Genomic DNA, 15,651 nt, shown 5'->3' on the forward strand with positions numbered 1-15,651 from the left:
TACTACTGAGAGAGAACACTAGGCTCAGAATCCTGGAAGATAGAGCCACGAGGAAGCCGAAACTGAGAATTCCTAGGAAACCAGACACCAACCAACCACGTATCACTCACGAGTCACGAGCACTAAAAAACGCATTCCATCAGACCGCTAAATAAACAGCACAACTATGATGTTCTTTTCCTCCCCGAATGCATCAGCTCGCTTATTTCAAAGATCAGGTTCGCATGGTGGTCAGAACCGGGACTTTATTTTCCATCCCAGTGTATTCAGAACAGGTGGCTTCTATTCCTACATAGCTCCCCCACGAGTTCCTAGGATAGGAAGATCTGTTGTATTGGTTCTCTTGCATAGTTGCATGATTACATTGAACAGTTTGGAGCAACCAAGAAAACCAACCTAGACGACCAGGTTAAAAGTAGCGGAAAGAATGCAACAGAGCCTACTTCCATCAGTTACTAAGGATGTGAGCATATTATCCTGTTTCGCGGGGAGCATTAGCCAACTGGGCCTTTGTCTTTAGATCCTCTGACACCGCACGATGCCTGCAGCACCTCCGTAGCACAGCCATCTCTCACTACCTTTGTTCATGTTCCATCGCACTCGATGCAATGCGACGGATTTGGGAGGGAAGACCTCAAAGTCTTTAGGGGATTCACTGCCCTTGCTGTTCAATGTGCCATCATCCTCTTGCTCTGTAGGGCCAACTAAAACTATAGCACCTGCTTCTTGTTCTTCGCTGTGTCCATCTTGATCGCCAAGTTCAGGATTGACAACACCTGCTCCTCCTTCATTCTGTCCATCATCAAAATTATCGCCAGGTTCTGGATTTTCAGCACCTGCTCCTTGTTCTTCGTTGTGTCCATCATTTTGATCATCGCCAAGTGCTGGATTACCAATGACATTGCCTGCAGGCAGGGCCTGAACTATATTTTGGCACGGTTTTGGACCCTTTTTGTTCGCCACAGGAACATTTGGTAATGGAGATGTTTGCGGTCTGCTGCCAATCTTAATATTTTCTCCATCCTCTGATAATGATCCACAGAGGAAATAAGGAACACGGTTCCGCCCAGGTTCCTTCTCCCAGAACCTCGGAGTAAGCTACAGCAAGTCAAATGTTTGTTTAGAACACTGCAACTCAGAATGACAAGACATGATGCCAATAATGCCAACTAGAAAGTTCACCTGGAAGCACACAGCAGTACCATCTGCCCCACAGTAAAGCAGCACAACCTGCACATCGGCAAATAAATATTATGAATATAAGGATCAGTACAAACAGTTGGCACTTTGAGATGCTGTAGGCTGTAGTTTCTTAGGTTACCAAGAATCAGGCAACAAGCTACACTCCTGATTCTAAAAGAGAAGCTGATGCTGTTTTGGAAAGCTACTGGAACCAGTTCGTCAACCTTTTATGTCTGGTAGTGATTTCAGGTAAGATAGATTATTTTTTGTGTTGTGATGTCTGTTCTGACCAAAGCTGGTGATCCCAGCAGCTCTTTTTTTTTTCTGCTTCATACTGTTCTTTTCAGACCTTGTTTCTGCCTATCGTCTAAAAAACACTACAAGTATTTGAATCCACTATCATCCGTTGAACTATGTATCAACGATCAAATAGCAAACTAATAATTTCATGAGAGGTAAACCAATATGGTAGAGTTCTGCATGGAGACCTGCTTGAATTTCTATTAGCACCAAGTCCATCTTTGATATTTAGATTCAAGAAACACAGGTGATATCGACATTAAATTTATTACTTATTTTATACGATAATTCCTCCAATATGATTTTAAACTACAAATAAACTGACTGCTACTTTTAGGAACTTTATCATTCAGTACCGCTTAAGAAGGATACAGACAATGGTTATAACAGATACAATTACTGAAAAGTACCTGTAGTGTCTGAGGCGTGGACACTCCAAATCAAATATTCTGATAACTGATAAGTTGCAACGCCCTGATTTTTTGTTCCAACAAATGGCCTTCCAGTGGCTGGGACATCATTTGCAATCCGGGGCAAGCTCAGAAACTTCAATGTACCATCTTCCATTGAGATGACAATCCCCCTGAAAACATATGACAATAAATATAACATTAGGATAATGATGATTCTAGTAAACGAAACAGAAAAAATCCAGTAGCCTGTGCATATAAACAGAAATATGGTACATAGAATTTTACTGGACTGCCTAAGCATCACAAGTGTTTCTCCAGCTGGAAAGTGCTAGCCAATCAATGTAAAGCCGCAATGAATAAGATGAAACAAAAGTAGCCTAAGTACCTTGCGCTGTTCATTTTTCTCATGAAAACTATAATGTCTTTATCAAGTACTCCCAACATCCCTTAATATTTCACGTTACATCAAACAATAAAGAATGGAAGTAGTAAGAGATACCAGATAAAAAATTCCATTCACATTGTCTGTGTCCTACAACACCGATAGGCTAATGCTTGCAGTTGCAGGTGATAGAAGATCCACATAAGAATAAACGTAAGGCGATGATCCTATCATATTCCAGAATCCCCTTGAGAAAGAAAATGCAAACAATGGACCTTATTTAATAACATTACGTTTAATATACATGAACAGCATTTAGTGATGCTTTGAATTGTGAGTTAGATCAACGACCTTGTAAGGAATTAAGTTCTGATCCATCAAAGGGAGCAAGTATTGGATAATATAAAAGGTACATAGGCATGCTAAAGCATTAGTGTTTAAAAACATGTAAATATTGCAAGCTGAAAAACTTATAATTCATAAGTGTTGAGAAAACCATCTATGTGGACTGAGATGCCTGCTTTAGCATGCTAACAGAAACAACAGGACCCATGTGTTGCATAGTGTTATGGCAAGTGGGCCGGCCGCAGGCTTAGGCCCACGAGCACTGTAGCTCGTGAACAGTGCCGCGAATAGGAGTAGTTGGTTTGTTAGGAAGGAGATAAGTTAGATGGATTTGGTTAGAGATAAGGTTGTTAGAGAGATAAGGTTGTTTAGATTAGATTGAGTCTGTTAGATGGCTGGCTATATAAGCACAGCCGCACCATCCATTGTAACGAAGGAAGAAGTAGAGGATTAATCTCAGAGCCTCCAGCGTGAGGGTGAGATCCCATCTCCTACCTTCCCTATCTCAGTAAAGTAACCATATCACATAATGATGCAAATAAACCCATTTCTAAAATCTATTTCAACTAAGTGTTTAATAACAAGAAAAATAAGCTAAATAATTAAAGAAAAAACAAGCTAAATTCAACCAATGTCTAGATACTGAAGGTTAATAAAATTGTGCCTAGCCAAGAAGCAAAGCAAATTTGTGCCAATAAGATTATTTACTGATAAACTCTATAATGGAAATAAGTACTACCTTCCATCCTTTAACCACTGAAGACTTAATACAGCCCTTGGAGCAGTAGTTAGCTCCCAAAGAGGACGGTATGGATCTCTGCAAGAGTTTCATGGCATCAAAATCATCAGTAATCAAATATCACGGTTAAGTGAAAGAAGAAAACACAAGACAAGCACACGTGTGCGCACAAGTGTCAGAGGAAGAGCACTCCAAAAGTTGAAACGGAGGTAGTGAACCCAACAGCTATATCATGTATTTGTTAAGGTTAATGTAAAGAAGCCTGTTCATAGTGTGGTCAAACTCGTGAGGTTGCCCATCAAACTTAATTCAAGACAAAACAAATAATTTCAGCACACAGTACTTAGACACTATCCTGAAAAAATGGTAGTAGATTGTTGAAAGAAGGATTGTGAATCAAGGGTATCCAGTATGTTTTTCTTCCTGTAAAGTTTCTCCCGCTATACATCCAAGACAAAAACAAACAGTAACAAGAGTGCACGTTATCACCTAATAAGTACAATGCTTTTGAAGAAGCTTTAGTTGACACACAACTAGACAAGAAAACTTTATCAGTATCAATTACGCTGGATTTTTATAAACAGCATTAGTCCTTTTGAGAACAACAGTCTATGGATTTGGTGTATTATTTATTATTTTGCCTCAAACATCTCAAAAGAAAGTATGAAGATGGACATGATTCTTCAATACGAGTGAAATGTTTTCAGTTCATAGAGTTAGACAATGAGGAAAGAATAGGACAGGCTCAATTCATTAGATAGCTCCTCAGTAAAAGTTAACAAAAAGGATTAAACAAATGAGTCAGATAAGCCTAGAAGGACATGTCCATATACCGAAGATACGTATGTACATACCTTAAATCCCAGAACTTTAGACCATCTGCTCCAGCAGTAACAAAGGTATTTATGTTTTCGTCGCTGTTGAAAGACTCAAGTTAGGACTGGCTTAACTTTTTAAATGGAACATGAGAAAAATACTGCAGTACCTTATATAAGGTGCCCAAGAAAGAGCTCTAATGGGAACAGATTCAGCAATGACGCACATAAAAGGTTTTGAATCTGTGCATTCAGTAGAAAAATGGTTAAGTTTAATCAAAATCAAAATAAAATGATAAATATGTAGTTCAGGTCTTCAGGAATAAGATTATTATCAAAGTGGTAAATAGACCAATTCCAGAGCAACACATATTTGTTGAAGATAAGTTATAGAAAGCCTTGGAAAATGGAACTATCTAATTACCTTGTGATGACAGGTTCATTGAGAAGTTCCATAAAGCAACCTAGAACATCGAAATACAACATACTTTCAGAAATAACAACTCAAAATAAAAGTTAAAAGTCACAGGGTTTGAGTGAAGGAAACAATTCTCTACTAGAGGAAAATATACCGTTCCATCATGACAACCCGCCAATATCATATCATGAGGAGGAGAAGGTGACCAATCAACTGTCAAGGGAATGCTGTTTACCATTATAAAGAGGTAATGGCTTCAAAAGGAATATTCATGCTGAGGAATATAACAGAAAGTAAAAAACATGCAATCTAGCTTTATCAGCAAAAGTATCAATCACATAGTTAAAACTTAAAAAGTAATGTACCTTTGTCTGTTCCCGCACTTCACTTTGACACACCTAAATACAGGTTGTAGCTTTAGAAAACGAGGGTCGGAACCCTCTACCTTAGAGGGGGAATATATTTTCTGGATCATGCATGGTGATGGAACTTCCCACCTGTGCACAACAATGAAGTTAAGTACGTGTGCATTCATGTAGCAAATAAAAATGTTGTTCTAGCATAGCAACAGGTTGCCTAACTCACACTTCAAGAGAGCCATTCCCCAACAATACTGCAAGGAAACCCAGGCGTGATTTCTGTTCAGGCTGACTTACTACAGGAGGCTTCCATTTGATATCCCAAGCAACTTTGCCGTTGTGAGCTAAACACAAGACAAGCCTTGGTAGAGCAATGTCTTTTGGGATTGGAGAAGAGTTTGAGTTTTCTACACTACAAAACATATTGACATCTTCCCTTGGTTCCTTGAGTGGTACGAGTTCTGTAGCTTCCACTTCATCAATAAGCCTATCACTGTTCTTGAAATTGGGTGCAACTTGATTTGTTTGTGCATTTTCGTTACAATGAGAAGTAACATTGGCTGCAATCCTTTCATTTAGTTTCATGCCTTCACAATTAACAATTCCATTGTTAGCTTGAATCAAACCAGCCTCATCAGCCATGTCTTCACTTCTAGGTGGTCCGGTTGTCATAGGTGTGAGAAATCTCTCCATTGTGTGTGTTTCATCACCAACAGATGTGCTAGTACTCTCATTTGAAGCAGGTATCCTTTGAGGTTGCCCCCCACCTTTCCTGGGGCATGGTCCATTCATACAATTTTCAACCAAGATCACAGGATCGCTCGACTTTTGAGTTGTCTTTGTTTTTTGTTCTTTGCCACTAAAATCTGTAAAATGACTGTGCACAGTTGAAACAAGCTTCTTCCTAGAACCACTTCCTCTTTTGGTACTTGATTCTTCCTTAAAATTTGCATTATATAAGCCATGCCCTGGTGATGCAGCATCAGATGGTACAACACCCGCATGAACACCAGATTTCTCAACACCAAGCCCACTTGAACCAATCGAACCAAGATTACTTGCTATAAATTCACCATCACTCTTGACCAAAGATGTGAGATTGTTGTCACTGGGAAGTACAGATGTTGTCACTGGGAAGTTGGCATCAGAAGCCACTAAACAACTAGTTCCAACAGAAAGCAGACTCTTCTTAGGCCTTCCTCTTCCCTTCCTACCACTTGACTCCCTTGATTTAGGTGAAATCTTGATAGGCTGTAAAGAATCACCTGAAAGAGCGCCTCGGTGTACATTGTCCTCAAAGTTTAACATGCTAGCAGAACAAAGGCCACTTGTCACTGATACCATCTTCAGTAAAGCACTTTCAACAGAGGCTGTTGCACCATTTAGTTGTCTGGAACACATGCTCCGTGATTCAACACCAGAAACAACTGGGGAACATAGTGCATCAGAAATTGTTTTCTTATTTTGTGCTCTACTCCTCTGACCTTTCGACTTCTGACAAGTTGCAGTAGTTGAAGATGTAAATAGTGATGCTGAATCAACTGCAACAATGCTTAAATTAGACTCTGTGCAAGCAGTGTGGTCCAAACTGCATTCTGATGAAACAGGCTGACCAGTTGTATGTTTCCCTAATTCAATATCAGTATCTGAATACTTTTGAGGCCTCACCCGTGTCCTCTTTGGTTGCTTACGAGTGGCAGTATTTGGAGATGGTTCTATGCATGCACTTTCTTTTACTACAGTGGCAGGCGAACTGGTCACTTTTTGAACAATTGGCAAAGCTGCATCAACTGCAACAATACTTAAATTAGCATTAAACTCTGTGCAAACTGTCTCTTGCCCTAAATCAACATCAGCGCCTGAAACAGATTTATAGTTGATTGGAACTGGATACTTTCGAGGCCTCCCACATTGTCTCTTTGGTTTTGCACAGATTGCAGTTGTTGGAGATGGCTCTCTGCACACATCTTCTTTTGATACAGCACCAGATGGACCTGTTAGAGGCTGACAAGTTGTCTCTTCCCCTAAATCAACATCAGCGCCTGAAGCAGATTTGTCGTTGATCGGAACCGGATACTTTCGAGGCCTCCCACGTGGTCTCTTTGGTTTGGCACAGGTTGCAGTTGTTGGAGAAGGCTCTGTACACTCATCTTTGGATACAGCACCAGATGAACCTGTCAGTTTGTCACTTGGGATTTTCCTAGGTCGCCCTCTACCTCTTTTTGGAGTTGATTCCACAGGATTCATGGTTGGCAAGGCATAAGCCAATGGAAGGTCGTCGGGAATACCTGTTGAAGTGGCAAGAGGATCAAACAGAACAATATCCTGACATCCACTATTTTGGGATGAATCTTCCAATTTACCAATTGGCAGTGGATATTTTCTCGGTCTGCCTCTTGGTCTTTTTGGAACAGGTTCCATCTGATCATTACAAGGTCTCTTTCTTGGCCTCCCCCTTGGCTTTGGTGGGTTGGATGAACAACCAACAGAATTAGTCCCATCTGGTATTTTTCTAGGTCTTCCTCTCCGACTAATACTATTGCATGCATCCAGTGGCCGACGAGAATGTGCGTCTTCAAATGGTGCTAAGAGACACCAAACTTGAATAATACCTCTCCCGGTTAAGGGCATACCAATTTTATGGTAAGAAGAACCAGGAGGGTGAGCAGCAACAGCAAGATACTGCAAAGGATAGAATACATGAAATAGGATCATGAGCTCCAGTTAACATTTTGATAAGTTCACATTACTCTTTCAGTTTGGACTGATATGAAACGTAACTATTAGCATAACTGCTATACACAAAAAAAAAACTATATACCTGCAACCATGTAATCATCCTGCGCGTAAAGACAAACTCAAGAAAACAATTGCACTGGGTTTAAAGGTGCATATACCACCCTAATGTTTGAACTTCAGTAAGGCTACTACCAATTGGTAGTATCATGCACATTTGTTGTGCGCCACATAGGATTTTTTTTTGTTTGACATGACAAGCAACAATTCATTGACTCTGGGAACCTAGGAAACAACAATACGATACTGAGCATTGGAAGGGTTGTTTCAAAAAAAAACAAAGGTAATGCTCTCATTTGAGAAAAAAAAATGCTCTCCTTGTGATGTGGCAGTCTTGGATATAGCAACATAATAATATGCATTGGACGTAGACTCAATGCATCATTGAGTGGTGAGCTCAGGACCTACTTGCCATGTTATGGGAGCTATAGTTTTTCTGAATGACAAACTTCGGTGTTATCCAATTACATTATCCCTGGATACTGGATAACAAAATTCTTTCAGACAAATTTAAACTTTCCACAGTCCATAATGTTAACTACTAGGTTCATGGTCATCAAGGCCACAACCTCACAGTTTATAGAAGAGCCAGACTTGTCGCACAAGCTTGGGCACCAGTCCAAGGCCCAGACATTTCCCCCAGCGAATAACATAAAATCAAAACTGCAAAAATTAAAGACATTTTGTCAGGGTTCAATCAAGATAGTTCTATAACATTACATGGATAATCAAGTATAGAGACAAGTGGAAGAGGGCAGCTGACTGATTTAAACAGCGTATTTAACTATTTATCCCCACAAATTTATGGCACTCTCAAACTTAAATTTAATGAAGTAAAAAGAGAAAAGGTGCAAAATGAAAAGAGATTAGAAGTATTATCATCAGAATACTATAGAATTTGCTACTATTGAAGATGAAGAGTTTCATGATTTCTGGAATGACTTCATGGTTCAGCTGCTCACAAGTCAGAATAGATCATAAGGTACTCTGCAGGATTGAACAAGATAATGTCCTGGACCAAGAGAGTATTTATCTAGAAATACTTCAACACAAAAAGGTTACTATTTAGTTGTGTTGTTAAACGCATGTGCCACAACAATGTGACCTATTCTAAACTACTGTTTGCAGGAGGGTGGGGAGGGCGGGTTTGCACCTGACTGTATTATCCTTCCGATCTTCCTGCTGTGTGATCTGTATTGATTTTGTTATATACCCAAGGGGAGAGAAAGTATCAGCTAAAATAATGCTTAACTCTTCCAACGTAAAACATAAATTGGGCTCAGAAGATAAATGCTACTACAGTTTACTTTCACTGACCTGGGGAACAGACACAGATGAAAACTGTGTTAAGGTTATACTGTGCATGTCATCTCTTGATGAAGTGGACTCGATGCCATTATTGAAACTTACATCTTTTGGCTCATAAGAGAAGTGCCTCCATTCTCTGAAGACAAAGAGATCAAATGAGTGGCAACTTAAATTTGCAAATATAATGTTACCAAACCAGAGATCTACCAAATAGGTCGTTTAAAAAAGAAAGGAGAAAACAGATGCAACCCCTGCATCCTTTTACATTTCAAAGAACTTGTGGCTGCAGAGGAAATCTAATTGGAGTAAGTAACATACAGACCTCTGACTAAACATATAATCATGTTTTTATTATGATAATTGAACGACGAAGAAACAATCAGCAGAACTAAGATGTTTTCATCATCTCCTAATTAACGGAGGGCCAAATATCACTACACCACTTTGGCTTGACCCAAAATGAAGTACTGACTAGCTGCACTTGGCGATAATAGAGTGACACCAAAACATGTCTTATCGCAGTTTCACAACTAGGTGCTCTCAGGGATGTATGCAATATCGTCATACGCTCAACAAAATTTTCTCGCATATGTATCAATTAACCAAAATAAAGCGGATGTATGCTTTATCATACACTCCAGTGCCCAAACTCCAATAATGAGTGCGCATCTTTTTTTGCGAATTTTACAAGAAGACCACAGTGGATTAGAACAGTTACAAATAGACATCTTCATACAGCATCAGCACTACAATACTATAAAATTCTGTCCAAGCCTATCTATGCAGAGCATCAGGACTACGATACTATAAAATTCTGTCCAGGCAACTCCGCTGCCGTCACGCCAATAACTGAAACTTTTCAATTCCATCGCACTGATTGAGTGTCGGAGGCTGGGAACAGAGGAAGCCAGGAGAGAGGTTTTCACCTGAGGAACGTTATTGAGGAGGCAAGCCGCTCGACTTCCGCTTCAGTGAAGTCTGGTTCGGGCTCCAAGTCGGCGAGCTCCGAGATGGCGCGCACCGCTCTTGAGAACCCATCTGCTGATTCGTCAAACAGGCACACCTCAACGCCATCCTTAGTAGTCCCCTCTCTATATTCCGGCGGGGGCGGCGCCTCCGTCGTCTCCGGAGGCACGGCCATCGCCGGCGAGGGGGGGAGCTGGGACTGGGAGGCTCGGGGTGGTAGCCGCAGAGGCGGTGGCAGGCGCGGCCGAAGAGGCTCCGGATGCTAGCTGCGGAGGCGGCGGCGCCGCCGAATAAGCTAGGGGTAGTTCCGGTGGAGGAAGAGGGCGTTGCGCCGGCGAGAGGTGGGCCGTAACGCCGCCGACGAGGCGGCTGGCGGCTGCTGGGGGTTATTGAGCAAACGAGGGAAAACAGGGTTCGACCCAAGGCCGAAAGGGAAGGAGGAGGGAGGCGCCGTGGGTGGTGGTGGACGAACAGGGCAGAATAATCGGGAGATGGGCCGAATAAACTTGTGGCCTACGAGAAATCCGGGTTTGCAATTGCAACTCATGGGCCCTAAGTTTGTAGGGCAATAAATGGGCCTGATATCGCATCGGGCTTAGGCAGGAGACCACGCACGCAGATATTTGATTATTTTCAGTGTTTCATCATCAATAATAAACAAGGTAATTTGACGTGGTCACAAGGATTTGAACCGTGGTGCAGTGGAGTTGTGCACATACAACTACACCACCACACCAAAGGTGATATTGTTTTCTTAAAAAGTAAGTAGATTTACAGGACAACACGTTGGAGAGTGGAAACACATATGACATGAAGGATGGAGGCACACATCATCTCAGAACAAGCGAAGAGCAGTCAACGGAAATCTACTGTCACGATCTCACCTACACGGCTACACCCAGCCAGGGAAAAGTAAAGCACGCACCATGATCCCGAGGGAATCTTGCCATTCCACCGTAGTGTCTTTCCGTCACCATCCATTGTCAGTTGTCTCACCATGAGCAAATGCTATCACAGCGAAAAAAAATAAAACTGCAAATCTATCGGGCTGTAGCTGGGTAGATTCGGTTCGCACGGCCGGCGGCAGCGGCGGGGCCGGGCGCAGTCAAATCGCCTTCCCGAATTAGGTTCCGCGTCGACGCGATCGATCGCCCACCGGGGAACCAGGCCGGTACCATCGCTCGTGCGATCGTGCAATCAGATTGCACGCCCGGTACAACACCACCAACGCCCACCAGTCACGGTTTGGTGAAATGTGGCGCGCGCGGGTACACACCGCCACTGCCGCGCGGACGTTTCGCGCGCGCGTACGCCGCCGTGTGACTCGGCGCTAGTGCGCTGGCGCTGTCGCCGCTCGTGCCCGTGAAAAGCTGGTGCGGTGGTGCCCTGCGGGGCTGCGGCTGGCTGGTCACGTCTCGCCGGCCGGTCGGGTACGCGGGCGCAGCCAACGTGGGGGAGAGCAGAGGTCGCCCTGTGCCATCGGCTTGCATGAGTTACCCCCGGTCCGTTTACGCGAAGTGATACTGCCCGTGTCCGGCACGAGACGTGGCGACGGATGATCTCCGGGATCATATGATTCGCACTATTCTTCGGAGATCGCATCCATGCCTAGACAAGCACGTACGTGTCGTCTCACTGTGTTAGCTACTTAGCTTATCGGCTGCTCGGTCTAGACCGATTCAGAAGACGGCAATGCTTTGCTAGCTAGTATCATGTAAACTAGCGAGTGTGCGCGGTGATCACTGATTGATGATTCTTCCTGCAACCTCTCGAGAAAAGTTCACACTACTATCCTCTCGAAAAGAACCAGCTGATGATGTAAAACCATTTCCGTCGTCACTAAAGATTCTTCCGTTGGGCCTGCTGGAAAGTGCAGATCAGGTCGACATAGAAGTCGCCGTGGCTAGCTAGTCATGATCGACACTGCAGCTCCAAAATTTGCTTCTTGCAACTTGAGAGCACCTGACGCTTGGACACTTGCCGGAGGAGAGGAGCGTTTTTCAACCGTTCTTATCCTGATAATGATTCAAATGTCATGAGCACACGTGGAAAAAGTACGTGCACTTGGGTTTTACCTTCAGAGCTGTCACGGCCTACAGAGGACGACAGAGAGGACACAGGACAGCATATTAGATCGGGACTTTAGTTTGGTCCGCAGCAATAGGGGTGGGGATACATGTACACTGATGTATGGACCGTTTTGGTTTAATATATTGTCGTGGAATAATGAGTTTGCCGAATTCAGGCAGGTGACTTATTCCAGGAACATTTTGTTCGAAGTATGCCACATATTTTACTTTCTACGTACAAAGATATCAATTAATGTTTTATACCACCATGCGTGTGCGTGCTTGTATTATGTATACAAAGATATCAATTTCTGTTTTTTACCACCATGCATGTGCATGCTTGTAGTATGTACACGAGCATCTGCCTATTGTTCACCAAAGTTTATACAGTAAAATCAAAAGTATCAGTTATTTACAACGGAGGCAACACCATCTACCTCATGGTCATAGGGAACGTGAGATGAAGGCACGTTCCTCATTCCGGGAACGTTATTCCCGTTTCGGAAAAAGGGGACATTTTCGTTCCCACCCTGTAAAAATATTTCCTAAGTATCTTACCATGTTTCCCGATCCTGACTCCTGGATCCCATGGACCCGTGAATTTGGTGACTAGATCTACCCCGACGGCTGCCTCGTTGCCTCGTTGGTCGTTGCAGTGTCTTCCTTCGGAGACAGAACAAAACGTGCGCCCTTCCTCAGTCTGTGGTACTCCACCAGTCTGGTCTGATGCGGGCGCGCGGCTTGGTTGGCGAGAGGTCCATGATGCATCGAGGGAACAACGCGTTGGGAGGACGGCAGGACCGTGGTGTCCTGCGGAGGATCTAACGCTTGCGGTGGCCGCCGCCCCCACGACGCCCCCAGGGCACATGTGCCCTGGTTCCTTCCGCGGCTCCCACCACCCCGGCCACCAAGAAGAATCGGCATCTGTTTACGCCGTCGTACGTGCATGCGTGCAACACCCTGCCCCAGGCCCTGCCCATCGCGTACCACGCCGCCCCGGACCCTGCACCAAACACGTGGAGCATTTCCGCCTCTCTTTCCACTGAAAGGCGAGCGATCTCCAAAGACCAAAGCTTCCTTTCCACCTTTTTGTTTGTGGTTTTGGGCCACGAGGACGACCGCACTCCAACACCGAAGAATCTCTCCGTCTCCATCCGTCGCGGCATTTCTTTCTTTAATTCCTCCCACCTTTTTTTCAGAAGAGGCATCTGTTCCATGTTTCCATTTATGCCTGTAAAAAAATATCTTCTGAATGAACGGTGATCGCCGGTGAAGTGTGCAAAACAAAAGCTTCAGCCGGCGAAGACGTCTCCTCCTTATCTCACCCAAAATTCCAAATCCAACATGACACGACCAATTCCGATCAATTCTAGGAATCTATTACCATTCTAGATCTCTAGCTCAAGTGGAGGCGATGGACGGCTGACTAATCGTCCACAGCATCGGCTGCTCCCTGGTGCCAAGTGCCAGCGCACTCATCCCCCCGGCCGGGGCGGGTGGCCACGGAGTCATCGCTCACAATCGACATGCACTAGATTACAGGCGCGTGATATAATCTTAGCCCGCAATGCAATATTCCGTTTGAATACGGGAAAGATGACAGGCAAAGCTCAAGGACGAATCGTGATGGCACCAACAGTTTTTTATTCCCTTTCATCAGATTGGCGGGCTGTGCCCGCTCACACGTGCTCGCCGGCGCACGCGCACCGGTACCCCGCTCGCGAACGTGGCGGTCAGTCCCGGCGCGAACTTGGGCCGCCGGGAGCTCCGGTCGATCGCCTCGATGTCGAAGCTCCGGACCACGGCGAAGATAACGGCCTTCATCTCCACGAGGGCCAGCTCCTTGCCGATGCACACGCGCGCGCCGGCCTGGAAGACGGGGTACCGGTACGGGCTCTCCGGGACGAACCGGCCGTTCCGGAGCCAGCGCTCGGGCCGGAACTCGCCGCAGTCGGGGCCCCACACGGACTCCATGCGGCCCATGGCGTAGGCGTGGTAGGTGACCCGGGTGCCCTTGGCGACGGCCGTCCCGTCCGGGAGCTTGTCGTCGCCGGCGGCGAACTTGGAGTCGAACTGCACCGGCGGGAACAGCCGCATGCTCTCATACAGCGCGGCGTGCACGTAGTGCATGTCCTTGAGCTTGCTGAAGGTGGAGGCGGTGAGCCGGTCATCGTCGCCGCCGACGCGGGCGACCTCGTCCCGGATGGCGGCGGCGACCTCCGGGTGATCGGAGAGGAGCAGGAAGAAGGCGGTCAGCGCCGAGGCAACGGTGTCACGGCCGGCGAGCATGAAGCTGACGACGATGTCGCGGAGGTACTTGTCGTCGTTGATGGATCCCATGAAGCGCGAAAGGAGGTCGCTGCCCGAGGCCGCGCCGCCGAGCTTGCGACGCTGCCGGATGACCTCCTCGGCGAGCCTGTCGACAAGGCGCACCGCGTCCCGGAGCTTCCTTTCGTCCCCGTAGTTGAAGAAGCGCTTGAGCCTCCAGATGATCTGCATGGGCACGGTGGCGCGCCTGGCGGAGAGCGTGGAGGCAACGTCGAAAGCGTTCTCGAACGACGACACCGGCATCGAAAGCTCGAGGCAGCCGGGGTCGAGTCCGAAAGAGATCTTGCATATGCAGTCAAAGGCGAAGCGGCGGAACACGTCCTGCAGGTCGAGCACCTTGCCTTTGCCTCTGCCTTTTCCTTGCCGGGAGGCAGAGTGAAGCAGGGGGATGAGCCGACTCCGCAACTCGGAGGCCACGACACGCACGGCGAAAGCGCGCAGCGCCGGGGAGGCGAGCTCGGCCGCGGCGAGCTTCCGCTGGAAGAGCCACGCGTCCCCGTCGACGTTAAATATCCCGCGGCCGAGGAAGTCGGCGAGGATGGCCGAGAAGGGCGCGCCCTTGGGGTAGTTGTCGAAGCGGCCGCGCAGCATGTGGTCGACGGTGACCGGGTTGGCGGTGAGCACGTTCCGGAGGACGTGGACGTGCACGGTCTGCGCCGGCGACGAGCGCAGCAGGTGCGCGTACCAGTCGCAGAGGTTGTCGAACTCGCCGGCCCACGACGCCGTCAGGTAGGCCTCGCAGACGTGGCACGCGCACCACCACGGCGGGCGCAGCCGCAGCACGGCCAGGAGGGCGGCGAGCGCCACCGTGCACGCCGCGGACACGAAGAGCACGGCGGCCACCTGCGGCTGCACCGAGGCCGCCAGGGCCCTCGCGGCTTCATGCAACGCTACCGCCCCGGGCTCGGCGGCCATGACGGCTCTTGGCGCGGTGCCTGCGTGCGTGGTGCGGTGGGCGCGCGCGCGCTTTCATACGCGGAGGGTGCGCGGTGTGAGCGCCGTGGCGTCCCCGGGGGAGGCCGTTTTATAGTACGGGGATGTCTCGTGTTAAGGATGGGTTTAGGGTGGTGCGCGTGCCCGATTGCGAGGGCTTTTGTTCTTGTACTTGGTGTTGCTGGTTTGACCTCTCACTCTCCCCGTTGCTTGCTTTTACGGGCCTTTAGTTCTCGGGCACGTTCGTTTTCCCTGCTCCTCTGTTTGCTCCATGTGTCGTGTTGGATGGAGGCTTGGT

The 15,651-nt window shown here is 46.5% G+C and overlaps 2 protein-coding genes across 3 annotated transcripts; both read right to left on the reverse strand.

Annotated features, from left to right (window-relative positions):
* Positions 1 to 228: 228 nt before the first annotated feature.
* On the reverse strand, positions 229 to 10,453 carry LOC101768418. Of its 2 annotated transcripts, XM_022826819.1 has the most exons (14): positions 9,984 to 10,452; positions 9,067 to 9,193; positions 8,903 to 8,940; positions 8,319 to 8,412; positions 5,180 to 7,635; positions 4,960 to 5,091; positions 4,749 to 4,821; positions 4,601 to 4,640; positions 4,347 to 4,419; positions 4,216 to 4,278; positions 3,362 to 3,439; positions 1,893 to 2,065; positions 1,183 to 1,230; positions 229 to 1,098 (listed from the first exon to the last, which is right to left on the reverse strand). In XM_022826819.1, the coding sequence occupies exons 1-14, from the start codon at positions 10,196 to 10,198 to the stop codon at positions 1,007 to 1,009; spliced, it is 3,702 nt and encodes a 1,233-aa protein (XP_022682554.1). In that variant the 5' UTR covers positions 10,199 to 10,452; the 3' UTR covers positions 229 to 1,006. The 2 variants fall into 2 exon arrangements, 1 of the variants encoding a protein (XP_022682554.1); XR_002677775.1 differs by lacking the exons at positions 229 to 1,098; positions 1,183 to 1,230; positions 1,893 to 2,065; positions 3,362 to 3,439; positions 4,216 to 4,278 and having other exon boundaries at positions 4,380 to 4,419; positions 4,749 to 4,807; positions 9,984 to 10,453.
* A 2,996-nt stretch (positions 10,454 to 13,449) lies between these two features.
* Positions 13,450 to 15,441, reverse strand: LOC101768819 (cytochrome P450 94C1). The gene has a single exon (XM_004970588.3). The coding sequence runs from the start codon at positions 15,333 to 15,335 to the stop codon at positions 13,749 to 13,751; it is 1,587 nt and encodes a 528-aa protein (XP_004970645.1). The 5' UTR covers positions 15,336 to 15,441; the 3' UTR covers positions 13,450 to 13,748.
* Between the last annotated feature and the right edge of the window lie 210 nt (positions 15,442 to 15,651).

The sequence above is a fragment of the Setaria italica genome, chromosome V (genome assembly GCF_000263155.2).
Source record: "Setaria italica strain Yugu1 chromosome V, Setaria_italica_v2.0, whole genome shotgun sequence".
NCBI classification, from domain to species: Eukaryota; Viridiplantae; Streptophyta; class Magnoliopsida; order Poales; family Poaceae; genus Setaria; species Setaria italica.

Excerpts from the sequence above, each read along its gene's own strand:
- LOC101768819 (XM_004970588.3), bottom strand. The coding sequence starts at position 15,335 with ATGGCCGCCGAGCCCGGGGCGGTAGCGTTGCATGAAGCCGCGAGGGCC.
- LOC101768418 (XM_022826819.1), bottom strand. The coding sequence starts at position 10,198 with ATGGCCGTGCCTCCGGAGACGACGGAGGCGCCGCCCCCGCCGGAATAT. Across the intron at positions 5,092-5,179 it reads GGGAATGGCTCTCTTGAAGT|GTGGGAAGTTCCATCACCAT; the intron begins GTGAGTTAGGCA and ends TGTTGTGCACAG. Across the intron at positions 3,440-4,215 it reads CTAAAGTTCTGGGATTTAAG|AGATCCATACCGTCCTCTTT; the intron begins GTATGTACATAC and ends AAACTCTTGCAG.